This window comes from Haliotis asinina, chromosome 10, assembly GCF_037392515.1.
Source record: "Haliotis asinina isolate JCU_RB_2024 chromosome 10, JCU_Hal_asi_v2, whole genome shotgun sequence".
NCBI classification, from domain to species: Eukaryota; Metazoa; Mollusca; class Gastropoda; order Lepetellida; family Haliotidae; genus Haliotis; species Haliotis asinina.
Window position 1 is genome coordinate 50,223,179 of NC_090289.1, and position 19,504 is coordinate 50,242,682.

General features: G+C 37.5%; 1 protein-coding gene across 1 annotated transcript in view; it reads left to right on the forward strand.

The window, feature by feature from the left end:
• The window catches only part of LOC137297679 (bone morphogenetic protein receptor type-2-like), a 90,643-nt gene that overhangs the window by 16,956 nt on the left and 54,183 nt on the right, over positions 1-19,504 (forward strand). The window contains exon 2 of the mRNA XM_067829595.1: positions 2,187-2,408. Within this exon, the coding sequence (XP_067685696.1) occupies positions 2,187-2,408 (222 nt within the window). The remainder of the gene's footprint in view (positions 1-2,186; positions 2,409-19,504) is intronic.

Genomic DNA, 19,504 nt, shown 5'->3' on the forward strand with positions numbered 1-19,504 from the left:
TCTAAACAGTCACATTTCCTGTCTAAACAGTCACATTTCCTGTCTAAACAGTCACATTTTTCTGAAGTCATTTCTAGAATTGCAAGACCTTCACCTAGGTAGTAAATGACCAGATAGATCAGGTTCTGAGAATCCATAGCACAGTTATCTGTCTGGTCCAGTCTTAATTGTTTGTAGACCACTGCCTTATAGCTGGAATATTGCAAAGTGCGGTGTTAAGCAACAAGCAAGAAAAACAAAATATGGTATTGAAGTTAGGAACATAGATGTATTTGTCAGATTGTGTCCTTTGGAAATAGTACCTTGCAGATGTGCACACAATGATTAAAATCCAACCTCATTTCAGACTTATCGGACCACAGAAACGTACTATAAGTACAGTATTTTTAGAAAGCATCCTGCAATATTTTTTATGTGTTGGGACCACTAAGTGGTGGTGCCCACCCTTGTCTTTGTTTGCTTATTTGTATCCTAGCTGTAAAAAAATGGTTGGGGAAGGTGTTGTAATCGAGATAGACTTCAAGTGCATAGCCAAACTTCTGAGTTCAAGTGGCACAAGAGAGGTTGAAGTTGGCAAGGAAACAAAATGTTTCAGTTTACTAATAGGGTCATGAAGGTCTTGAGTCATGTGATGTGGGTTTAGGTAATAATCATTCATCCGCTCAATTGTGCTAGAAACAAGGAAGAAAAGGAGTGGTAACATTTGAGATGTCTTGATACTTGTGTTGAAATTAAAAGTGATGGTTACCGGAGACCTGTTTAAGCAAGCAGGGTCTCAGTCTTGGTACAGCTGCTGTCAGTTGCCCATATTATGGGTGATTTAGGAAAAAATGATTTAAATATTTATAGATTTTTATGTGAAACAGGAAAACTGGATTCAGCTGGAATGAGGTCAGACTGTGTCATATATCCGGTAAATGTTCAACATTTCTCAGAAGTCATGAAAAGTTGTTGTGGCATTTTGTTCTAGATTTGCATTTTGCAAACTGAATTTGAGAACAGCCAGTCTCTTCTTTTTTAGGCAAATGGCCATTTGTGTCAACAAATGAATAACTAAAACATGAAAATAATCTTATTGCTGGAAATGTGGCAAGTTGTCAAGATAGCATCACATGTTTAGCTTCGTTGCCTGTTTCGGATCATAATTCTGTTTTCCCTTTGGCCTATCTTAAGTCTTTAGGTACTGCAGCAATGAGTTAATGTGGTAAAAACCTTTGCCAATTTCTTAAAAAAAAGTCGTTTCAGGTGTTACAATTAATGAGGTACAAGCAGCGACAGGTTTGCTGCTGCCAAGTGTTTTTTCTTTCCGGAACAGTTCGAGAATGTTTAGGTTGTTTTTGTTGCAGAAACTCCCAATAATGCCCATGTTTCTGTCATAGTCTAAGAAAAAGTGCAAAGAGCAGAAGAATATGTCTTTTTGAAGAAATGGAATCATGACATTACTGAGACAGTTACATAAATCAATGAGTGTCAGAGTTTTATAAGGTTGCCAGTTACACCTATAATTTGTACTTAGAGAACACAGCCAACTCAAAATCTGGGTCAAATAGTCTAGGATTCCAAACTACAGGCAAATGAGGGAAAATGCTACTTCTGTCCCAAATACTGACGTTTGTGTTTTCTGAAAAAGGTACGATGAAATTCAATGCAAGAACATAAAAGTGAAATGTTAACACCTTTTTCCTGTATTTAATCCACCCATTTATAGGAAAAGCAGGTGTAACCCTTGTACTGTGATATTCAAAACATCAGTAGGAGTCAGATATTTTACACATCATTGTTATAATGCCAAACAAATAAGGCCAGTATAAATTTAGCATGGAAGTATTTTCCTTGTAAGAATTGGTCTGTGGAAGCTGCCACAAAAGAGAAATATAGGAAAATGGAACAATTTTTTCTAGGAGCAGATGCTGTTCGACAGGATAACCATTTTCTGCTCATTGGAAATCTTTCCATATTCCATCTTTTTATTTTACATATTCTATGTCCTCCTGTGTGACACAGCTCAGGGTGATGTGAGTTAAACACTATCACATAGAAAGTGTTGTATTTACATAAGTGTCTTAAGTCGTATGAGGGAATAAAGGTTTCTTTCCTTTAAGACATGCACTTACTTGTACACCTGTATTCACAGACAATTCAATACTGTGTGATATGATCTGTCTCATGTATAATTTATGTTTCAGGGGTTGTGATTGGACGGAACAACTTCTGTGCCTACTATGACAGTGCTCCCTCTGACACTGTCAAAAGCAACGTCAAAAATGGGGAAGTATCAGATGTTACCACCTTGGGTGGTGAGGTCATGTTGGATAACCGTACTATACGCTGTGTGGATGACAACAACTTCTGCTACACACTGTGGACTGTCAATGTTACATCAGACAAAGAAAACATCATCAAACAAGGTAAGGATTTACTGTTTCATAGAGGCTACATGTAGGTACTTTGTGCAAACACTTACATCACAAATGCAAAGTCATTCATGGAGGGTGTTTCTTGGAGGTCTTGCTTCCACGGGAACTTGGTGTCTCTTGGAGGTCATGCTTCTGCAAGAGGATGGAGTCTCTTGTAGGTCATGCTTCCATAAGAGGCTGGTGTCTCTAAGAGATCTTGGTTCCACAAGAGTCATGCTTCCAAAAGAGACTAGTGCCTCATGGAGGTCATGCTTCCACAAGAGGCTGGTGTCTCTTGGAGGTCTGGCTTCCATTAGAGTCTGGTTTCTATTGAAGATCTAATGTCCACTGAAAATGGTTTCTTTTGCTGGTCAGGTGACCATAAGAGGCTGTTGGCTGTCATTTCTTGTCATCCATTAGAGGTTGGTTTCTCTTTGGGGACTGGTTTTTATATAGCTCCTGAACAGATATTCCTAATAAGCTGTCAAATGTGGCTGCGCTTAAAAATCTATCCCATATTTCAGGGACATGAGTGATGAATATTGGTTTCCTGCATGGTTGGCTCCATACAATCAGGCAAGCATCATGAAATGCTAAAGGGTTCTCTGTACATAATGATTTTTGAGGGATGTTTTTAAAAAGGGGACAGTTATTTTGCCGTTATATATTCATAGAACTGGTCTAATGAGCTGCTGTAACACTTTACACCATTGGAGATGGATGTGAAAGTATGATGCTATGACACTGGTGATGTCTCAAATGAAACCTGTGGAGGGTCGTGGTGCCCTGCTAGAGCTGTTGTACATGTATAGCTTCTGTGAGATGCACTTACCAGTGCTGCTAGGGCAATATCGCAATACCTTTCAAATATGCTTTGGTTTGTAAAATTTCTCAAACCAGAAAGTTGCCTTTAACAGTTTTTGTTGCCTTTAACTGTTATTAACCTGTCTATGACCATAAATTATGATTTATTTAATTGAATGTGGTGTTGAAGTTAGGAACTTTGGTGTATTTTTGTATTCAGCAGCGTCAGTACATCCTTACGTATGTCCCAATTGTTGTTAACGCGATATCTCATGAACTATTGTACCCAATATCTTCATATTTGGTGACAGCCTAAATTGGGGGATTATGCAGACAGTTTGGGTGACCTTGACCATATTTTCAAGGTCACAACAACACTTTGGCCACTTTTCAGATTCTTTTACCCAATATCTTCAAATTTGGTGACATCCTACATTGGCGGATTACGCAGACACCAGTCTGTTTGAGTGACCTTGACTTTATTTTCAAGCTCAGTGTTATCAATATTTCATTGTTCTTTAGCGACAGGGGACATTGCCATATTTGTGGCAAACACTTGTTACCTTTGTGTTCCGTTTAAAACAGTACCCTGCTGATGAACACTTAATGATTTAAATCCAACCTCATTTCAGACTTATATGACTATACAAACCTCATATATTTACCGAATATTTCAAAAACATCTTGCAAGACGTTTTTATCCCTCCCGGCAGATAATGAGGATGTGGATATGGTTGTCTTGTCTTGTCTGTCTGTCTGTCTGTCTGTCTGTCTGTCTGTCTGTCTGTCTGTCTGTCTGTCTGTCTGTCTGTCTGTCTGACTGACTGACTGACTGACTGACTGACTGACTGACTGACTGACTTGCTGTCCATCTGTCTGCATCTATTTGTTTCATAAGAGCAGAGCATAAGTAAAAAACCGTTCAATATTTTTAGACCCAGATTGACAGACATAACATACTGAAGCTAAGATTGTGCCTTTTGCTATTTACAGATTTTTGGTATTTTTATTTTTCTTGGTTTCCACGGAAACGTGTTGGACGTAAACTAATGGGAAGGGTGGGCCTCGTTTCCGGAGCATAACTAAAAAAACATTCAATTTATTCCTGCAAAACTTGGTAGATATATCATTCACAACCTAAGGTGGTGCCTTTTGCTATTTACAGGCTTTTGTGATTTATTTATTTCTTGGTTTCCATGTAAATGATGTGGACTTCATCTCAAAAAGGGAGGGGTGTGTTTAATTTCTGAAGCACAACTGCAAGACTTCTGAATATCTTTCAGCAGATATATAAGACAGACTCCAAAGTGGTGCCTTTAGCTATTTGCAGAGTCTTGGCTCTTATATTTTTCTGGGTTTCCATGGAAATGATGCAGTCTTAGTCTCAAAAGTTAAGGATGGGCTTTGCTTCCTGAGCACAACTCAAAAAACGTTTGATATCTTTCAACAAAACTTGGCAGATATATGAGGCAGATCTTGAAATGGTGCCTTTTGCTGTTTACAGATACTTGGCATTTATACAGTGTTCCCAGAAAGTATTGAGAAAATCTTTGTTTTTTTTCTAATGATGCTAAGATTGGAAAAAGGGCTTTCACTGCGCACTAAACATACTAAATAAGGGAGACAACTCTTGAAGGCTTAGAAGGCAGCTCATTACGTCAAGAGTTATCTCCCTTGTCTGAGCAGACGGCTTCCTGTGTTGACATGGCAGAATTTACAGCAAGAGAGAAAAGAAAGCTCATTCTAGATGATTTTGAAAGGGGTGAGGCTGATGCTAAAGTGTTAGCTTGTAGACATGGTATTCCTCTGTCTACAGTATACAGAACTTTGAAGAATATTCAAACAGGAACCGGGATAGAGCACAAAGCAGGGGCAGGTCGGCCTAGGAAATTCAGTGTTGTGGATCGCCGAAGACTTGGGCAGATTGTGAGTAGGGGCAAATTGAAAAGTGTTGAGAACATCAGAAATGAAATGATTAGCAGAGGAAGTCCTCAGGTATGCAATGAAACAGTTAGGCAGGAATTACAGAGACTTAATTGGGTGAAAAAACTTGGAATTCCCTTGCCGTTGATGAAAGATGCACAAAAGGAAAAACGTTTAAACTAGTGTCGGGCTCATGAAAATCAAGATTGGGATAATGTTTTCTTTTCGGATGAAAGTTCTGTTTGGCTTTTCCCTAATTGTGTGAAAATTTGGACCAAAGATACTGTCAAACCTATCTACCAGCGACCAAAACATAGCCCGAAGTTTCACATGTGGGATGGCATATCGGCTCGCGGAGTGACGCCATTGTGTGTTTTCACGGGAAACTTGACAAAAGAAAGATACGTTGACATTCTAAATGGTCACCTTCTTCCGACAGCACAAACATTGTATGAAGATGATTGGATTTTCCAGCATGATAATGACCCAAAACACACTGCTCGCTACACAAAACAGTGGTTGTCGGGCGAAAATGTTCAAGTTTTAGACTGGCCCAGTTACAGCCCAGACCTAAACCCAATTGAGAATGTGTGGGGAGTCATGAAGGACAGAATAAACCAAAAGGGACTGAGAAATATTGACGATATGAAGGCCGAGGTGGTCCAGTATTGGGATACCCTGTCACACAATTACCTACAAACTTTGATGGGTAGTGTGCCTAGGCGTATTCAGGCATGCATTTCTGAGCGAGGAGGTCTAACAAAGTACTATAACAAGACTGAGACTGTAAAAGGATGATGTTTTAACATGTTTATGTAAGTAAAACGCCAGAAGTTAATAAACGTAATGAGTTACATGACGCAACATGATTCTCAATAATTTCTGGGAATACTATAATTTTCATTATTTCCATTATTTCCATGGAAACAATTCAAACTTAGTTTATAAAAACATCAAGTAACTGTCTGATGATTTCTTTCAAATATGTGCGGTCTGGGGGATATTTCATCTTTTGATGACATGTTATGTATAAATGTAGTGTTGCTTTTAACAACTAAAATCATTATGCTACAGTTGCTTGGAGGGTGGGGGGGAGGTGGGGGAAGGACATGGGACTGATGCTATATATATCTGTAACATTGGTGACTAGGACATGACATGACTTGATGCAAACTGTGTTTCACAGCAAGCACATCTCTGAAACTATACATGCTAGGTTCACCAGACTTAATGAACAAGTTAATCATGACTCACAGATATGCCATGTGCTGTTTAATTGCAAAATGTGATTATTCCAAGTGTGATGTTAACTTTTCACTTTTCATGGTCCTCCTTGTGTCATATGTACCAATGTCTGGTTTATTCTCTGTATCTAGATTAGTTATTTCCTTGATGTTATCAACATGATTTATTGTCTGTATCTACATGGGTTGTTTTGTTCATGTCATACGTACAAATATAGTTCTGATTGATTCTAAATAGTTATATTTCTTTATTTCATAAATACAATTAAACCCGTGAAGGTCTTGGGGTAGAATAGGCCTTCAACAACCCATGCTTGCCATAAAAGGCGACTATGCTTGTCGTAAAGGGCGATTAACAGGATCGGGTGGTCAGGCTCGCTGACTTGGTTGACACATCAGTTCCCAATTGGGCAGATCGATGCTCATGTTGTTGGTCAATGGATTGTCAGGTCCAGACTCGATTATTCATGGACCGCCGCCATATTTCCTGGAACATTGCTGAGTGCGGCATAAAACTAAACTCACTCAATCACTCACTCACTATACAATTTAAGGTGTACGTGGCAAAACTATTATCTAACATGTATATAAAGTTTAGTAGAGTCAAAGAGAGAGTTTTGTGAGGTGCTGATCCTTGTCACATTATATATCAATATCAAGTCATTTCCATGTTCCAAAGTGGAATGTAGGGGTATGTGATCTGTGCTCACCTCTACACTTGTGTACCATGATCAGTGAGCTTATTGTGTGGCTAGGTCATGGAGTTCATAAAGACATTGGATGGTCCTCTTTTAGGAATAGTAACAGAACGTTCTTCTTGATCAGAACATAGTGTATAGGATTGGGGTTCTTCTAATGAAATGACTTTGTAGACGATGTCGTGTCCTTCTAGTCTTGTGAGTTTGGTACTAAGTGCCCAGACTGCCAAATTAGAGCTTGTCACGAAAGTAGAAGCCAATAATTTCAGCAAGAGTAACTAAATTCTGATTGTCAGTTTTAGTAGCAGGTGGAAACGCTGTGGATGCTATCAGGCTCTAAATAACCAACAAAAATAACCAAAAATACGACAAAGTTTACAATACACTTACATGTCTAGAATTCTTCACTTTGAGAATTTGTAAATTAAAGCATTCTCCGTGTTCCACTTTGTTATATATTCAAATATAATTCTGGAAGCTTTAGAAATAATTCAGTTCAAAACTAAATGTTAGCTAAAGACTTTTGTAGCGAGGTCTCGTCATCTCATTGAGGATAGCTTTTTAATAAAACATTGCAAAATTGATTGATTTTACTTTTTTCCTAATTCCTTTGGATCTAATTGACACCTTAATTATTAATTACAACTTGGAGTTATGTCAATTGGGGCCCTGTCAAGTTATCTTGAACTCGTTCGGAAGGTAAGCAAGAACGTTTCCAGATTGCACTTGTTTCAGGTCCCCATATTACTGCTCATGCAGGAATATATTTAAAATGACAAACCCTTTTATTCCATTCCAATAAATGATACAGTGCTTTAGTAGCATACTTGCTGATTCATGCTTTACATGTTTAACACATCCCTTCATTTTATAACCACCTCCAAGTTCATCACTGGCACCAATGGGAAAGTATATTATAACTCCCCGGGCCTTCAAAACTTTGTTTGTACTTCAAAGCTCACAAAGTGCTGTGCCTGTCTTTGCCACATCTAATGTTGACTGTTCTATTAAAATATTGAACAGGCATATTTCCAGTTTATTCTGCAAAGCTGTTCTTGACATTCCTCGACAATGCCTTGGTATAGGTACAGAAAAGGGTGTTTAATTTTGGAATGAGGCGGTAATATGAGATCCTACTGAAGTCTGAAATTTTTGTTTCGTTGAAACCCAAACTCGCAATTGTTTATAAGGTCTAGACTGAAAACAGATCTTCTTTCTGGGCATGAAAGAAATAAAATGTAAGTGCCAATTTGTAATTAATTTACAATATTTTTTTTGGGTAATGGTATAAAAACCTGCTGGCATCTGAAAATGTCTGATGCAGAAATGTTGATATGGTTTAAAAGCTGTGGAAAAGACTGCTATCTTTTATCAGCCTTCCCAGACATCTGATCATTGCTGGGCTATAAACCGAACAAGGGGGGCTTCATAAAAACTTTCCCCCTACTCATGAGAAAATAACAAAAATCATGCTCTCCTAACATATGAGCCCTTGTCTTCTGTTGGATCAAGTGCTTTCTGATTTTCTCAGTTACAATTTCGGAATGAGATATATTTTTTTCTTTCTGGAAATTTCGCAGATCTTTTTTGTATCTGCTGTTGTGTGAAGGTTTTAACATTTCAGAATAGCAGTGAACATGGTTCTCTGCTGAATATTATTACCATAGCCATGCTGGAGCCTGTTACTGAAGCTACACATGCATTTTTTATCAGTGATTGGAAATCCTACAAAGCTATTGTCAAGTTGTCCCATAATCTTTACAGATATCTGTTAGTTTATTAAAGATCCAGAACGATGATGCTAAGGTGAACGGAAGGATGTTTTGTACAAACCGGTTATAGGATACAGATCTTCAATAAATATTCCACATGTTGGCACCTGGTTGGCATAGAGTAAGTTTAACAGTTAGTCAAGCATGTCCATGTGATCAAAAATTATTTTCTGTAGTCAGAATAACTTTATTACCAATTACTTGGGAAGCATTTTGAAAGTGACAGTTCCCATGTATACATACACACAGTACACATAACAGACAGAAGTGTGGCGCAATGTATTCCACAGTAAGGTGTGATAGAAATCATACCACGGCAAGAGTGATGCAATGCACACAGACCCTGAAACTAATATATCCAAGAAAGTGAATGCAATTCTACAATATGTGATAGATAGACAGTAGAGATTAACAGTTTCAGGCTGTTTTTCATTATATTTCATAAAAATTTATGAACCTTTCTTCTGTAAAATATGTTTATTTCAGAGACTAAATGTTAGCATAATGAATGCATTGTGTACTATAGTAAGAAGGTGTGATAAATGCATATCACAGTAACGATGTGTAAAACAAATGGTGTCATACAGTACAAATAATGAAATATTTAAATTAGAGTATGCATTTAGAATAAGTTGAATATGACTTTCCAGTAAGTTAAAGGTGCCCTAAAAACACAGGAGAATTAAAATCTGGCAATGTTTTTGTCTGGAATGTAATGTTTGATGTCTTATTATCATAGTTTGTTATCACAGTATGTCGCTACATTTATTCAAAGTAAGAATTATTCCCAGTGTGGTACATTTAATATATCACCTGTTATTCTTTCTGTCGGTACATGTGGCACATTCTGGTTGGTCGTGTCTTTAGGTAGACCATTTGGCAATTTAAAAGAGAAATAAAAGTTGCAGACTAGAAATGACTTTTACTTACTATGAATTGAGGTATGACTCAGAGGATATTCTTTTGTTCTGTGAGCACTGTGGTTTGTTCAATAGCAGTAATGTGTGTCTCACTTGAAAAGAGTAGTGCGTTAGTGGGACCAGTCTCACATTATACATGAAATATGGTTTTGTCTTGTTATTCAATGTGTACCTCTAAATGGTTTGTGTTGAAATCTAGAAAACTGGTTTATGTAACTTATGAGAATTCTTTCTCAGTACTGTTGCAGAATAAATATACTGTTTATTTAAGTTAAGTTTTAGTTTCAGAATTTATACTCCCCATAGCTGGCAAAATTTCAGATGGAACTGAAAGAGGGATTGCTCGAGGCTCAGTTATTTATTATTTTGTTTTGTGACTTAAGGCACAAATGGCATGATTCTTGAGAATGATCAGGCAGTAGGGTAGCCTATTGGTTAAGCTGTTCACTATTCACTCTGAAGATCCATGTTTGATTCTTCACCTAGGTACAATGTGTGAAGCCCATTTGTGGCGTCCCCCGCTGTGTTAATCCTGATATATTGCTAAAAGCATCATAATATGTAACTCGTTCACTCAAAGAGTAATCCCAAGTAGAACATTCTATATGAGATCACTTTGTAAATAGTGGGCCATGAGAAGTCTGAGTTTGATTCCTCACATGGATATAGTGTGTAGCCCATTTTAGTGTGATAGTGCTGGAATATGGCTAAAAGTGGCATAAAACTAAACATATACACTCAGAATAGATAGGTTGGTCAGGTAACCACTGTCCCAAGCCTCAAAATTCAGCGGGGCAGTAGGGTAGCAGTTAAGATGTTTGCCTATCATGCTGAAGCATGGTTTAGTGGGAACTCCTAACATCCACTTCTCCATCAGGCACAGTGTGGAATGCGACATGTGCTTCCTTTGTTATTGATAAGAGGTGTTTGGGGAGCATTGTTTGTAGTCTGTTACAGATATATTGATATGATACCTTGAGGGTGACACGTCATGACGATGAATACATTGTTTTCAATTGCTTGGTACTGGGCGATTGACCCTGAAAAACAAAATGCCCAAACTTTCTCCTGATAAAGCAAATGATGTGATGAGAAGTTGCTTAGAAAAAGTCAACTGACACAATATTTCGATAACTGACCAAGGTGAAAGGACTGTAATTATTCAAATCAGTCTGTAGCTTAGTTCACATATGACCTATTTTGTGTGTTTCACCATATCCAGAATGCAGTGTTTGTATGACCTCATATTGCCGGGAGGATATGGCAACTTATACCCTGCATGAGTGTTATGATGGTTAATTGGCCTCTTAGTCCAAGGAGAGGACATACTCCTCAGTTGTGCTCTCATTCCTTCAACACCTCTTCCTGACAAAGAAATACTTGAAAGATCAAGCAGGCCAAGGCTAATGTTAGTTAGCTCACCTGATACTAGGAGCGATGAGTGGGTGGCACAGGTTTACCCCACATTCATCAGTATTTCAGCTATATGGTTGTGGTCTGTGAAAAATCAAGACAGGACAAGGTATATTCAGTGATCAACAGCTAAAGGTGCTAAGAGATATATAGAGGCTACTAAACTACCTTTCGTCTAATACCATTTATATTTAACGAGTGAATGATTTGGTATCAAACAAGCGTAAGCGAGTTTGATTCTAAATCTTTCACGGGTTTAATGAGTGAGTGAGAGGACACCCAGTTTTCCTCAAGTCAACCAAGGTCTTGTACCACTGCGACAGCGGCATGAGCATTGTGATGTCATAAGTCTGAATCCTTAAGACGTCATACATCAAGTGGTATTACACTCTTGTAATATTGCTGAAAAAATATTACACTGCAGTAACTTCCACAGATGAGTAATAAAGATGTGTAGGTGATTTCCACCTGCATGACCTTTGTAACTTGTTCATAAATTATATTTAGTTGGGTTGATGTTTTAATGCCATGCTCAGCAGTGTTCCAGCTGTATAACAGAGGTCTGTAAATAATTGAGGCTGGACCGAACAATCCAATGATCGATCTACACAACTGGGATAAAATGACATGCATCAACCAAGTCAGCACACCTGACCAGCGGGTCCTGTTAGTCTTAAGTGAGTGAGTTTAGATTTAAACCGCACTCAGCAATGTTCCAGCCATATGTTATGGTCTTTTAATAATCGAGTCTGGACCAAACAATCTAGTGATCAACAACATGAGCATCCATCTGCGCAATTGGGAACCAATGACATGTGTCAACCAAGTCAGCGAGCCTGACCACCCGATGCCGTTAGTCACCTCTTATGACATGTTAGTCTCAAGACAAACATGGGTTACTGAATCTTGATTAGAATACCAGCTGTTTTACACAGGGACCAAATTCTCAGAGACTTTCTGTGCAATGATCCAATTATCCCCTCTTTGAATCCCTGATTTTGACTGTGATTTCAGCACCCCAGTGATGTGGTGTTAGACGAAGTTTTAAATACCTTGACATCCATGACATGGAGCAGTTGCACTAAAATTTTAAATGTCAGAGATTTGCATGACTTGGAGTTACCTTAAAATTTGAGATGCCTGAGACTTGCATGAAATTGCACAAAAGTTTGAAGTGTCTGAGACATGCAAAATTGGTTCTGCTTGAAAATATTTTTGAAGGCATTAAACCCAACAAACTAGCATGCTTCTGGAAACAAAGATGACTGATGCCATTTTATGTATTATTCATGTTTCCCATGAAGGTAAGACTGTCTAAGTATCAGCTGCATGTACAGAATTAGCTAATTAGTGTTGTTGTTCAACAGTTGAAGTCTGTAATGGGCCAACATGCGTCAGGAGCACCTGCTCAGCTGTTGATTAGGGTTGGATTCCCAAGTTACGCAAGTTTAAATTTCTTAAAGTCACATTAATTCTGATTTTGTACTGGGTTTAAAGAGTTTGAAATTCATTTTTCATCAATTTTATAACTAGGAATTTCTTCAATTCTCTGTAACAGTAATGCAGAGTTGATTCCCAGGCTCCTGCTGCTGTGGTCTGTTATGTTTTAATGGCTTGTTGTTATGTCAATATTCTCTCATTCAGACCCTTAAAGAAAGAATAAACTCAATTTTTTGGTACTCATTTTACGACTGCATATGAAAGACTTCTGGTTAGTCATAAACGGAACACCATTTTTTAAAAAAGAAACTTGTGATTAATTAATGCCAAGTGCTTAAAAGTTTCTGAAAAGCTGTCTGCTTCTCTCTCCCACAAACGAAACCACAGACAGCCCTGCAGTGACGTTATAAAAGGAACGATTTTGAGTTAGTTGTATAGAAAATGTGTAGGAAGCTCCTCATTTTTCTGATTTCTTGACGTCAACAAAGACATGCTGAATTGTTGTGTTGCCGTCAATTGCTCCTTGGGGTCGGATGATAGTGTCACTATGCACAGATTTCCACCGGACCCTGTAGTTTGTGCTTAAATTGGTTGTTTGTGCGCGCAACGCGGGCGTTGTGGAAGCCTGTGGTATATACCAAATCGGATGGTTCGCCCCCCTACCACGCTTCCAGGATAGAAAATGGAGTTCAAGTTTCATCAAGTTTATAAAATCAAGACTGCTTACTACACATTGCTGACCAAAAGGATTTTGCATGAATATAACGCTTTCTTCCTTGGAAGCGAGGTTTTAGGTCAGAAGTGACAATATTATCGTAAGTAACATTATATTGACCCCCCACCTCGCTTCCAAGAGTGAAATTGTTATGTTGTAAGCAATGTCATGCAAAATCCATCAATAAAATACATATTTTACTGCCAGTGAAAAGTAATTTTGATTTTGTAAGTCATGTAAACAAACTCAAATAGCATTTATCCTCAGACAGGGCGCCACCATTTTTTTTTAAAATTGTGAAGTCACGGGCTAAAGCCTGTTAAAATTATTGAGATTGTGGTTTGTTTTCATCAAGTTAGAAAATCAAAACTAATTTTTACTAGTTGTTAAATATGTATTTGAATCATGGCCAAATGGATTTTGCTTGACACAACTTGTAACAGCGATTTCTTCAACGGAAGCAAGGTGGGGGTCAAAGTGACATAAATATTGCAAGTAATATATTGACCCCACCTCGCTTCCAAATGTGAAATTGTTATGTTATAAGCAATGTCATGCAAAATCCTATTGTCCATCAATAAAATGCATATTTTACTACCAGTAGAAAGTAATTTTGATTTTGTCGGTGAAAACAAACTTAAATAGCATTTATCCTCAGACAGGGTGCTGCCAGTTTTGAAAATCGTGAAGTCACGGACTAAAGTCCATTGGAATTAATGGGATTATGGTTTGTTTTCATCAAGTAAGAAGATCAAAACTACTTTCTACTAGTAGTTAAATACGTATTTGAATCATGACCAAAAGGGGTTTGCATGACACAGCCTGTACCATAACATAAGCGAGGTCGGGGTCGAAGTGAAAATACTGCACAATAATTTCTTCACTTGCTAAATTTACTTGGTTTGTAAACGTTCTCTCACCAGTATGTGGACCCTTGTCAATATAAGTCTTTATATTTGGTCTCATAATCCTGATTACTTTATAATCATACAATCATTAAACAATTTAAAGTTATAAGAGCTATGTCAGGCTATTACCTTGTTGACGGAATGTATCCATCAATATCCCCCAAAACGAGTGATATATAATTCATCTGCAGATTTCCCAAGTGATGTGTCTCTTAACAGTCTAATATACGAAAACGTGATATATCGTTTCAGGTTTTTCACATTGCTGTATAGTCTCATTTGTCACCCAAGATAGCACACCTGGCAACTAATTGCATAATGTGCGTCATTCTTTTCAAAAAGCAATTTAGTAAGCCAATAATGAAGGGTGTTGTTTTTACATAGACACAGACACGACAGAGTATATTCAGTATAGATTAGTAAATGTACTTACATAATCACTACCTTTTGATAAATCCCTGTTTAAATCTGCATAAAAGTAATTAATCAATCAGCGTGTTATCGGTTAATCCTTTGATTGATCAAGACACAGGAAATGCCAAATGGGGACCTTTGTTGGGTAATCTAAGTGGCGTTACCACTAATTATACCTGTTATAAATTCATTAACTGAGCATCAAGTGAATGATGACAAATAACGTGTAGGTTTATAGCACCTAACATGGATTACAACCTAGCGACACCAAGTGATTTTGACAGAATTATCCATGAAAAAAACAAGGGTTGTAACTCGGAAACCAGGCAAAGCAGGAGACAGAACTAATGTAGTAGATATGAGAACATATAGGATTAATTTTTCACAACAGCTGTTGCGATTTCAGGTTTGTTCAAACCTGTAAACGAAATAGTTTACCCCCTGAAATGTAGATGAATTCTGCATAGACCCTCACATCTATACCTACTATTACGTCACAGAGACGCGCCGCTTCATTGGTTGAAATTTCGTTTGTGGTTGAGAATTGTGCACTGTTGTCAGAAAGGTCGATTTAAGGTAATTAAACATCGAAACGAACAGTTTTAATGATGGGGTTTCATTTATAATGATGTCAATGAGTGATTTATGCATTTGCAACCCCTAGAGTATATGTGATCTGTAAGCAGATATATTCAAGAAAGTCTCTGGGATCCTGTTTCTTGCATTTACAATTTTATTTAAATACTTTTTTTACCCCCCGCAACAACGAAATTGTGGGGGATATTTCATAGTTGCAGGGAGATATAGAAACATGTTCTGTCCATCTGTCCATCATACTTTGTCTGAAGCATACTCATAAACTATTCGTGATAACTTAACCAAACTTGGTGTATATGTCAGTCATGATCTTTCCATGTTCCTTTTGGGGGTTAGACCCAGAAATGAATTTTATTTCCATTGAAACATGACTTAGGCTGTGACTGTTAGGATGTCTGTTTAGAGCAAATCTCCTAAACTATATATGCTAGCTTCATCAAACTTGGCACTTATATCAAGAATGATCAATAGATGTGCCTTTTAGGGATTAGACCCAGATATGAATTTTATTTTTAGCAGTTTCCATGGTATGCTGTAGCTTTCAAACTTTGTCAAGCTTGGTATACATGTTCGTCATGTTCACCATGGTCCCAAGATGTGCCTTTTGGGGGTTATACAAATGTAGGAATTTATTTTTTTCTGATTTCCATGACAATTTTGTCTTTGACTGAAATTGGTGGTTGTTTTCTTTTTCTGGAGCAGAACTTTAAAACCATTCACTATTTCTTCTCAAAACTTTCACATAGACTGATCTGGTGGTTTACAGGTGTCGTTTGGCAGGTTTGAATTTTTGAATAAAACATTTTTTGTGTTTCCATGTGTTACAAGTTCTACATCTACCAAATTTGGTGGTGGTGTCTTCTTGTTTTCTGAAAAGTATGTTCATTTGAGACACTAGATCAAATAAATATCATATCAAATAAGCGATGAGCAAACAGTATGGTCTCACTTGCACAGCTGACATTACATGTACGCTGAGGATATCCGGGTAGTGGGGTGGCTTAGGGGTTAAAAGTTCACTATGGGTTTGATTGACTGTATGGGTACCACATGTGATGTTTTTTTTTTGGTTTCCACCATGGTGATATTGCTGGAATATTGCTGGAATATTGCGGAAAGTGGTTTAAAACCATATTCTCACTCAGTCACTCAGAGATCAACAAAAACAAGATACAAGATGTCAGATGGAGTTTCAAAATGCAACTACAATTTACTAGTGTTATTCTATCACTGGTCAGTATCACTGTAGGTTGACCTACAAGATAAGATGTCCATAATGTTTTAAAATTATTAATATGTAGTCCAAATTTTCGTTACAATCCTGAATCATTTCAAAATTTATTGTTATTTTATATGTTGTTGTTTCATGTTACTTAAATTAGATCAGAATCTTTACATCCACAACATGCACATCAAAATATGTTTTGTGTGTTTTTATTGTTTTTTTGGCATGAAAAATGCAGGTTTCTGCAGTAACACTTACGCTGATTTTAATATTGATTTTCATACATGGAAGTAAGGAAATTATCCATCTTCTTGGTCACCAATCTCACTTTCAGTGTGTGATGACACACTTTGAGAATGGTAGATTGCATTCTTGGAGATAAAATACTGTTGATCGCCAGTCACCTGCCTCGCCTTCAGAGTGCGATGACACACTATGAATCAACTACCCAATATATTAATTTCATGCTTATGAATATGAGTCGCTTGGAGCTGATTCTTTCCTAGCAACCTCCCCGAGGTCCATGCCAGTGATTGGTTTTACAGGACAGCAATCACATCAGTCATAGTGTGTGCCTGACCCACTGATTCCTTTTTGAATGACATCATGCAGACTAGCAGGCAAAGGTACCATTAGACCATTTTAGGCAAACTTTCTCCCTTCTTGTGTATCCCCTCCTTTAAACATTTTTGTTTCTTTAGAATTGGATTGTGCTTATGTAAAATAATCTTGTCACAGTATCTGTTTCTGTTGTCTTTGTTCATTGTGCCTTCTGGGGATTTGCTGTTAGATTTGGTCCCAGCAACCTGTGCTAGTTGAAGTCAGTGACTTGGTGGAAAAGAGTTAAGAATGGCATTTTGCTGCGGATGATGTGTTTTCATGTCCTATCAACATAGTCATGACATCAACCATGATCTGATTATTTACAGACCCTCACCGTGTGTCCAGAAATGTAAAATATACATAGAAACACTCAGGCACATGCACACACACATGCAAACACACACACACACACACATGCACACTTGCAAACATTAAATGCATGCGTGCATTCACATGTACATATTCATACAGACAGATACACACTTAAGGTCAAATTTTATTTCTTGTTTACGGATCTGCCAGCTGTATTATTTCAATAATAACAACCAAAATTTAAATTAACTTTCCCAGCCCTAAGATTATATTGGCAAATAATGTAAACTTACAAGAAAATGTTTTGTTTAGTTTGTTTTTACCTCATAAACACGTTATCAATTGCCAAAAGTAAAATACTTTTAGTATATATAAATACTACTTTGAATGCTGTGAATTTTTTCCCCTCCTACCTTTCAATGTTCTGAGGACAGAAATCAATAAAAGAAGAAATAACATTGGTCTTAAATAAGTAATTAAACACTTTTACAGACTGTGATGCAGACATGTCATGGTATAACAATACAGTAAGCGACATCTGGCCAGCTGGCATAATTAAGTCGATGAAAGACCAACTTAAAGATTATGGAGCAGTGCCATGATTCTCTTCGGCGTATGAACTGGAGCCAGATTTCTCCATGAGTGTATGCAGTTAGCAAAATAGAGACCTTTTGTCATTGATTTACGTTTTTCATCTAACTTACCACCTGAAGCTCCACACGCTACATGATTACGTCCCGCTATCCAGACAATTTTCGAGTGAAACCAAAACATCCGGATAAACAGGGTTCAACTGTATATGGCGACAAATGCTCTTCTCTGGTGATTGATTGTGGTGCCTGGTGAACTCTGGCCAACACTTCCCCTTTTGGTAAATGATTCGTCCATAATACTAGATTGATCAGTTTCATGCAGATGGATCAGCTGACTGGAGTTTGAATCCAAGACTAGCCCCAATTACCCTTTGTCTGACACCACTATACCCATGGGCTTCACAAAGACGTAAACGTCTGCAAATAGTGTCTCAGTGGCCTTGCTCCCACTTTCAGCCAGCATGCAGAATAGGCTCTGGGATTCTCCTTGCAACAAATGAGTACACTTTCATGATTTTATCAACTTTTGATTTGACTTTCTTCTATACCTCCACCATATTGACAAAAAAATATCAGGAGAGTTTTGATGATATACAGTGTTCTCAAATATGAAATGATCTGAAACCTTGCATGGCTGAAATGCAGTTCAAACACAATTCACTGACTCTGCTTGAAACACGATAGATGATTTATGTGAACATCAAATTGCTGTCTCTTTCAAAAGTTCAAATAATTGAACCAGGTGTTGTAAAATTATTTTCAGAGTGGTGAATTAAATGCTGTTGTGGTTATAATAGCTGTTCATGCATGGAGAGTTTTAACGAGGACATTGGTGCTGTGCTCCATAGACTTGCATAACCAGCTACCAGCTGGTACAAGACTGTATGAATTTTTTTGTTGATAGAAATAATATTTTTCCTTGTGTAATTTTGTGTTGGTTATTGTGTGACCCGTAAGTGTGTTAGTGAGTTCCTGATAGTTCGGGAAATTAGTAAAGGGTTGTTGCTTACTCCAAATTTATGCTTGTTGGCTTTTTTAAATGCAAAAATATTACATTGTGAATACTGATATTCTTCTTATTCCCTGCAACACTTTTGAGGAGAGTATTAAAATGCACTCAATCTGTGCACATTCATCTTTTCCAGAGCAGAACTTTAAGACCATTTAATATTTCTTCACCAAACTTGGTACATAAATAGCTCTTCTGGTGTACTGGTGCCTATAGGTACTTTGGGGATTCTGAATACAATATTTTTGGCATTTCCATGGCAAGTTTGACTTCGACTGAAATTGGTGGTGGTGCTTTCTTCCGGAACAGACCTCAAAATCTGTTCACTATTTCCTTCGCAACCTTTGCACATAGCTTGATCTATTGGGGTACTGCCTTTTGGTAATTTTTGAGATCTGAATAAAAAATATTTTGGCATTTCCATGGCAACAAGTTTGACATAAACTGAAATTGCTGGTTGTGCTCCTTTCAGGAGCAGAACTTTAAAAACCTTTCATTGCTACCCTTCAACTTTTCTA